This window comes from Austrofundulus limnaeus, unplaced genomic scaffold (genome assembly GCF_001266775.1).
Source record: "Austrofundulus limnaeus strain Quisiro unplaced genomic scaffold, Austrofundulus_limnaeus-1.0 Scaffold97, whole genome shotgun sequence".
Taxonomy (NCBI): domain Eukaryota; kingdom Metazoa; phylum Chordata; class Actinopteri; order Cyprinodontiformes; family Rivulidae; genus Austrofundulus; species Austrofundulus limnaeus.
Genome location: NW_013952499.1, coordinates 830,369 through 838,385, shown reverse-complemented (window position 1 = coordinate 838,385; position 8,017 = coordinate 830,369). Strand labels below are relative to the sequence as shown.

General features: G+C 41.6%; 1 protein-coding gene across 1 annotated transcript in view; it reads left to right on the top strand.

The window, feature by feature from the left end:
* Window positions 1-5,444, top strand: part of myadmb (myeloid associated differentiation marker b) — a 6,645-nt gene extending 1,201 nt beyond the window's left edge. Inside the window, exon 2 of the mRNA XM_014013039.1 lies at window positions 3,421-5,444. Coding sequence (XP_013868493.1) covers window positions 3,464-4,345 — 882 coding nt within the window. The 5' untranslated portion in view covers window positions 3,421-3,463 and the 3' untranslated portion in view covers window positions 4,346-5,444. The remainder of the gene's footprint in view (window positions 1-3,420) is intronic.
* The last annotated feature ends 2,573 nt before the right edge of the window (window positions 5,445-8,017 follow it).

Genomic DNA, 8,017 nt, shown 5'->3' with positions numbered 1-8,017 from the left:
GTGTGTGTGTGTGTGTGTGTGTGTGTGTGTGTGTGGTGGGAACAGGGTGTGGCTGCAGGCACACCCACCTCCAGTGTCAGTGAACTTTTCCATCGGCCCAAAATCCAGCTGTTATTTTGCTCTATCGCCTGGGACATGCTTTTATTTTGAAATTTATCTGTTTCAGTAAATTTAAAAACAAAATAAAATAAAAGGATTCTGGCTCCAGATCAAACTTCACGGGTTTTAATTTGACAAGGAGTCATCGTGGTCGGTTAGGCGTTCTGGGTCAGCTTGACCCCAACGAATCAGACGTTTTCTGATCCGAGTCCAGTTTTAGATGAGTTTGCATGAAAGATAATACTGCTTTAACCCTATGTATTCTTCATGGTCCAACAGAGTCCTCCTTGTGCTCCGACCCGTGGTTCTGCTTGCTCTTAACTGGATTAGAGGTGGAATTGAGTGACTGACGTTGTTTCATGGCAACAAAACAAACACATGACCTCTCACTTCCTGGACATCTCAGCCACACATCCTGCCTTATAGCGTCTGACATTTTCAGCACCTCTTGCATTTTGGTGGAGGGAGTCCCCCCCGTTTGTGTCGTGTTTTCCACTTTCTTCTTCATGGCTTGGGTTATTTTCCCCTCGTTGGTATTTCTTTCCTGACTGGGTGCCATGAGCAGCAGTGGGGGTTTGTGCTGGTATAGCTCGGCTATAAAGCTGGAAAGGGGAGCATTAAGGGTTTTTGGAAAAAATAACGGAGCAGCGCAGCAATACAATGAAAAAGTTGGGGGGGMACGTTTGGCAAAACTGACAAAGTTRCCAGTTGTTCAGCAACCAGACTGCAGCACATCTGGAACGCATCAGCGAGCTGGAAAATCTTACAAGAAAGCGGGGAGTGAAAGGGAGAGCGGTGAAAGAGAAGAGGCCGGTGCTGACTCACTGCCCTGCTATTTCACTCCATCACTTCTGTCCCTCTGAGACACAGGGCTTCCCCCGTGTCCCCTCCCTCCAACACACCCCTGCTCACCTCCCCAAACCTCAAACTGGAGGGTCTTTTTGCCCTCTTTTAGTTCAGCTTTCTGACTCCAYGGCCAGAAGTCCTCCGTTGGTGTTGAACAGGACGAACATAAACAAGTCGTTCCTCCTTGTTTATAACCGTCTGTCTGTGTAAACCAGCAACTGGGAATGCAGTTTGTGGAGCCAAGTGGACGAGGGGTGTCTTTCTAGGCTCATTAACTCTTTTTGTTGATTAAAATCTCCCTGAATATTTTAGAAAACAGGGCTTTTCCATTTCGTGGCAGTTTATTGTGGGGTGCCAAGTGTAAAATAAATGTAGCTCAAATTCTGAGTGTAAAATCCTAAATTCCACTAAAAACTTATTTAGCTCACTACACTTTGCTAATTTTTACCAAATTTTAAATTTAAATATGTTTAAATGTTAAATCCTAAACATAAATGTAAAAGTTAAATACAATAATGATAAAGTTTACATTTAAGTACCTATTTCAAAGTGAAACAAACTTTGCTGTTGGTGTGTGGCTTTTCTTCATTCTGTGACAAATGCTAAWGCTGCTAACGTGGCTAAAACTACTAATGCTGCTAAAGTTTCTGAAGATGGCATTTAAAATTTGTATTCAAAATGTGTTCATTGAAAACAACATGGATGGTAGCCTACATGTGGTACGGCAGTTTGAAGTAGCTGCAGCTCGGACACCGTTAGCAACTGCGAGCTTGATGTTGTGCAGTGAAGCGTTAGCAGCATTAGCAGCATTAGCAACATTAGCAACATTAACAACATTAGCGGTTGCTTTTGTTGCAGGAAGATCGCGCGCTAACAGCAAAAGCTGTGTTTCATTCCAAGATACCTAAATGTAAACTTTAACATTTAGTCACAACATTTAAAATTTAACTGTTATTTAGATTTAGATTTACACATTTAGATTTAGGATTTAACCTTTAGACATAACATTTAGTAAAAATTTGCAAAATGTAAGAACAGTGAGCTAAATAATGAAATATTAGTGGAATTTTTTATCCAGCATTTTACATCGCGATCAATACAGTTGTAAGAAAATCATAGGAAATTTGATCTATATCATCAAACCATCTTAAGATCTCTTCCCCTGGTGTTTCAGCCCACAGTGGGCTCCAATTAAACAAAACACCAAARGGTTATCCATTACCCACCCAAGGCAAAGACAGATTGGTGAGGTTTCCTTTGCAGTCAGCATTGGTTGACCCTCGCAGCTGAGCGCTGCTGGCCTTAATTGCGGGAGAGCTGGCATTACCCCAATTTTGCATTTCCAAAATGCCAAACTTTCCAAATCCTTACAATGCACATGCCCCCTTAAGGAAATGGGGCCCATAAATTACAAAATGAAACCGACAAAAAACATGTAAAATGGGCCRAGGGGGGATGAAACCCCCCACAAAACCACCAAAAACCATCAAACACACTGTAAAATTTATGTAGGAGGACCAAAACACCTCAAAATGAGCTTAAATGCAAAAGAAACTTTGACAAATTGGTTGGAAACCCCTCAAAACTGGCTAAAACTAAAAATAAAGGGGAAAAAAACATATCCGATTGGTTGGAAACCCTTCAAAATGGGCTAAAACTGGAAAAAAAAAAAAACATAACCTATTGGTAGGAAACCCCTCAAAACTGCCAAAAAATGCTTAAAACCACAACCAAAAGTTTGTGTCTGGGTGTGTGTTAGCAAAATATCTCATGAACCACAGCAAACTAATGTTATCCCTCAAAAATGACTGTGTAAGTATTGATTTAATTTGGCATGAGTTAAGTACTTTTAACGTTACTTAAAACCTTGGCAAAACTGTTGGAGTCGACTTTGTTAGCAAAATAACTCACGAGTCACGACCCACTGGAGGGATTTCAATGACAGTCTTAATTCTGGAGCTTGAATTATTTTATCTTCGTATTAGCTCTGCTCCACAGAACTCTGAGTCCATTAGCTCCCTGGGAGTGGAACAAATGATGAGGGTCATGTTTAGAACATGATGACAGATACAATGTGGGGTCGGTGGGAGCTATGAAGCAGCGGCGCCGCTCTCTTCACCGGCGGGGGTGGAGGGCCTCATCGTGGAGGAATGTCAGAGTGAAGTGAAACACGCGTGGGAATGCAGTTCAGAAAAAAAAAATTTAAATGAGACCGTGTTCTCCAGCTGATTTGAGCAGATGTAAATCTGCTGTGACCACAGTGCAGCTTTTGCTTGTGCTTCTGAATTGTGTTGTCATGCCCTGAGTTGTTTTGTCTACTGTTCCTGAAGTACAAAAGACACATTGTGCAGCTGAGAAACGAAGGACGATGGAGTTTGCTTGGGTGGAGCTGCGAGCTTTTGGCTTCACGTGGTTGCAACTTGTGCGCCGACACTAAAAACAGCCGATTTTTGTTTTGTTTTTCTCTGTTCACAGTTCCCCCTGCCTGAGCAGCTGAAGGAAAGTAATAAATCTGATCATGGCTATCGTCCTGAAGTCCAGCCCTCTGCTGTGGACTCGGCTGGCCGCCCTGGCCTTCGCCTGCGTGGCCTTCTCCATCGCCGTGCACGGAGCCAGGGTCAACTACAGCGCCGGGAACTTCTGCATCTTCTGCTGGGCCTTCAGCTTCGCCGGCACCCTTCTGGTCCTCCTGGTGGAGCTTTTCGGCCTGCAGACCAAAGCGCCCGTTTCCTGGAAGAACTTCCCCATCACCTTCGCCTGCTACTCCGCCCTCCTCTGCCTGTCGGCCTCCATCATCTTCCCGCTCTACTTCCTCCAGGAAGGCGGCGGCCAGGACGAGATTCGCAACTTCCGCATCGTGTCCACCGTCTTCTCCTGCCTGGCCACCATCGCCTACATGAGTGAGGTGAGTCTCAGCAAAGCTCGGCCGGGCGAGGTCTCCGGCTACATGGCCACGGCGCCCGGGCTCCTGAAGATCTGCGAGACCTTCGTGGCCTGCATCATTTTTGTCTTCATCAGTGACCCCGTCACGTACGACCGCAACGACGCGCTCAGGTACTGCATGGCCGTCTACTGCATCTGCTTCATCCTGTCGGCCATCATCATCCTGCTCTGCATCGGCGAGTGCACCAACTGCCTGCCCTTCCCGTTCTCCCGCTTTCTGTCGGGCTACGCCCTGCTGGCCGTCGTCCTCTACCTGTCGGCGACCATCATCTGGGCCATCTTCAACTTCGACCCCAAGCACGGCGGCTCGAAAACCAGACACTCCAGCTGCGGCACGGGGAGGGGGTTGTGCCAGTGGGACAAGAACGTGGCGGTGGCCGTGCTCTCCGCCGTCAACTTCGTCCTCTACCTGGCCGACCTCGTCTACTCCGCCCGCCTGGTGTTCGTCAGCGCTTGAGGGGCGGGAGGAGGAAGGCGGGCCAACAGTGTGCTCCAAAGGAAATTGAATTTGGCCGCCTAATTCAAGGCTGTAAATCTCCCGTCAGGCATACTGCTGCGAGCAAACGCTACAGGAGACAGAATGCATCTTAAATGGTTAACAGGAAGTGCATCAGGGGTGGTTTAGAGGCAGGGCAGGCTTTTCAGAATAAAAACAGGTGCAATCACTTGGTAAAAATACAAATCTTGATGGTTTTTTTGGTCCCAGTCTACATTTGTTACTACAGAAAAGGCCAAATTTAATTTAGTTGAAGTATACTGCACAGCTGATTATATTTCCTTGAAAATAAAGCTTCCTGTTCGTGTTTTTCTTCTTTCAAAGACCTGAGCAGAGGTTTATCAGGATTGCAGTAGAGATTGCTGGAACGTGCTGACAAAAAAAGAAAAAAGATACTCCTGTTTTGTTTTTTTTCGTTTCTGGTTTTACAGAGGAAACAATCCAATGAAGAAACAACAGAGCGACTAAAAGCCATAAATGTGTTTAATGCATGTTAGTCTGATGTTAAATATTTCATCATTTAAACTGTCAATAAATAAAAACAAATATCAGATGTATCTGAAATGAACTTAAGATTTAAAAGTTTACATTTTTTAAGATTTTGACTATCTGAACCCTGAAGCTGGTTGAACTCATTTGTTTTTCCAGCTTCTTTTGATCCATTTGATGATTTAAAACTCAAATTCAGACTTAATTCGTTGACATGATGTTTGCATGAATGCTTGGCTTTTTGCTGCTGTTATAGTTCGAGCTTCAATCAGTGAAAAACATACATATAAAAAATGTATTTTTAAAATCACAAGTATATTGAAATCCTTTTATTTGCTTTTCCTGTTTAGTTTTAGTGTTTTTTTCTCTCCAAAGCTCGTACAAACAATTGATTATGAATTGGTTCTGTGCAGCTGAGGAAACATTTAGAGCGAGTGCTTTAAAAAGACGCTTTTTTCTTCTGTGTTGTTTTAGTTTTTACTTTTTTACTTTGTACTTTTTATGTATGCGAACCACAACAGTGTYATAAAACAGTGTAATCATGTGTTTTAATAAAATCACTTAAAACAGACGAGTGTGGGAGGTTTTTATTTTGCTTTAGCTTTTTTAAAGGTCCAACATGTTGCGCCTTCTTTATCTGTGGATCAACGGATCTGGGTCTCATCGCCAGTAATGAGGGCGTTGCTTCGGTCAGTCATGATGAAGATTTACTGGATTTACTGGTCTATGTTCCAGCCCTCACCTATGGTCACGAGGGTGGATCAGGACAGAAAGAATGAGATCCCAGAAACAAACGGCTGAAATGAGTTTCCTCTGTAGGGTGGCCGGGCTTCATCTGATCAGGACACCTCCCTTTAGAGTTGTTCTGGGYATGTCCCATTGGTAGGAGGCCCAGAAGAATTATGTATCCTCTCTCTGTCCAGGGAACCTCTTGGTGTCCTCCAGGACGAGCCGGAAAGTGTCGCTGCTGTTGCCTCCAGGATCCGACTACAAATAAGCAACAGAAGATGGAGATCCATCCACTTATCTATGAAAGGGTCAATGAGGTAGCAGGTCCTCTGTAAACCTAGACAAGCTTCAAAGGAAACATTTATAAGACTGTAGTGAAAGCAGCTACCTGGTTTGGAGACAGAGACGTGGACAAAAAGACAGGAGGTGAAACTGGAAGCCAGAGCTGAAGACATGGAGGTTGGGAGTGACGAGGATGGATCAGGTYAGGAATGAAATCATCAGAGGTACCATAGGYTGAAGGACGGGGATATAAAGTTATTGGGGACAGACTGAGACGGTTTGGACATGTCCAGATGAGGGACATTGGATATATTGGTAGAGGGATGTTAGAGATGCAGTTAGAGAGAACATGGAGGTTGGAGTGAGAGGCAGAGATGGAGGAGGATGGCTCGCTGTGGTGAAGAAGAAAAAGAAGATGTAGATTATCATTGGACATGACAACACAAAAACAATTTTACTTCTTATCACAATGAAAATAATCCTGTGAGTCGTTTGGTTTTCTAAACTCATGTTTAGAYGTTGGGATCCTTACTTTTAGAGAAACGTTTGTACCAAGAATGAAAAGAAAAACATGCACAGTTCTGTGAATTTTGTCATTTTCTGTAAAAGAAAATGTGTAAAATGTCAGTAAAGTTGCTTTGACTGAGTTTTTTAGTGGAGTAAACAGAGTGGGGTTTTTTTCAGTCTTCCATGCTGAAGTTAACATTAAACATCCAGCTCATAAAAAACTCCATTTAAACAATCCACAGGACCAAAACAATAAAGTCCTGCTGACTCCTCMGGCTCAGGCTGATCTCTGTTCATGAGGTTCTGGTTGTTTTAAAAGAAACTGCGTTGTTTCTTTTTTTTTTTTCTCTTCTTCCTTCACCTTTTCAGAGTAAATATGATTTATTCTGTCAGTCAGGGTGATGTATTTTATCTCCCAACATGCTGTGCAGCATCAGAGCACACCCCAAAAATGTTATATTGGAAGCAGTTTTCCTGCTCGGTAACTAATTTAATTCATGGTACGACCTCAGTCGAAGTCATCAGTTTCACATTAACTCCACACAAACAAGGAGGCCTCAGGAGGCGCCCTGAAGCTGCAGATATGATGGAAGAAAAACACAAACAGAAGTTTGAGAAACAACAAATATACTAATCACAACATAATTTATAAAAAATCAAGAAAATCCAATTTAATCCTTCATTTCTCCTCCTTAGGTTTAAGGCTCCACCTGGTGACACTTTGAAGGATTTGATCCAAACCTAAAAATGTTTCAAAACAATAACTAAATGAATTTTGGATTAATTATTTTCCTCAAACGTGGTTAACTGAACAAAAAATAACAGAATTTTTTTTGTTTTTCTCTGACAAACTTCATTAATTAAAGTACAAATAAAAAACAACAATTTGACAGTTTTCCTCTTATAGTCCTGATCTGCCTCCTGCTGTAAATCCTGGTAATTACAAGTTTTTAAATGTTTAAACCCAAACTAACTGTTTTCACAGCTGAAAACAAAATAAAACATTAAAAGAATTTGATAAAACCCAAAAACTGATCAAATGAAATCTTACAGGTGCCAAAAACTGTTGTTCCAAAGCTGCAAAATTCAGGATTATTGAAATATTTAGCTTTTTTTATTCTCATCAAAATAAAATAAAAAATCTACAAATATCTGTAAAACTTTGTGCTGTTTTGAATCAACTTCAGTATGTTTAAGTGACAGTTTATCTAGTTTAAATTGATCTAATGTTTTAAAGGTCTTAGCTTTAATATTTTAAGGTCTTAGCTGTTTTGTCAGGTTTTGACACTCTGTTTAGCTATTGTTTTGCTAATCTTAGCTTTTAGCTACTAGTTTGAAGGAGTTGGCTTTTACCTACTGCTTGTCTAGTTTTAACTTTTTCTTGAAGATCTTAGCTTTTAGCAGTAAACTGTTTTGAAGATCTTTAGCTATGCACCAGCTACAGTTTTGTCAGTTTTAGATTTTCCTTAAAAGTCTACTTTTTAACTCCTAATTTTAAGGTCTTATCTTTTAGTCAATGTTTAGAAAAATCATCTTTAGTTTGGCTTTTTTTTTTTTGTTAACTTGAGCTTTTGTTCTTCAACAAACTGAGGTAAATGGCAAATCTAGTTTTTAATATACAGAATA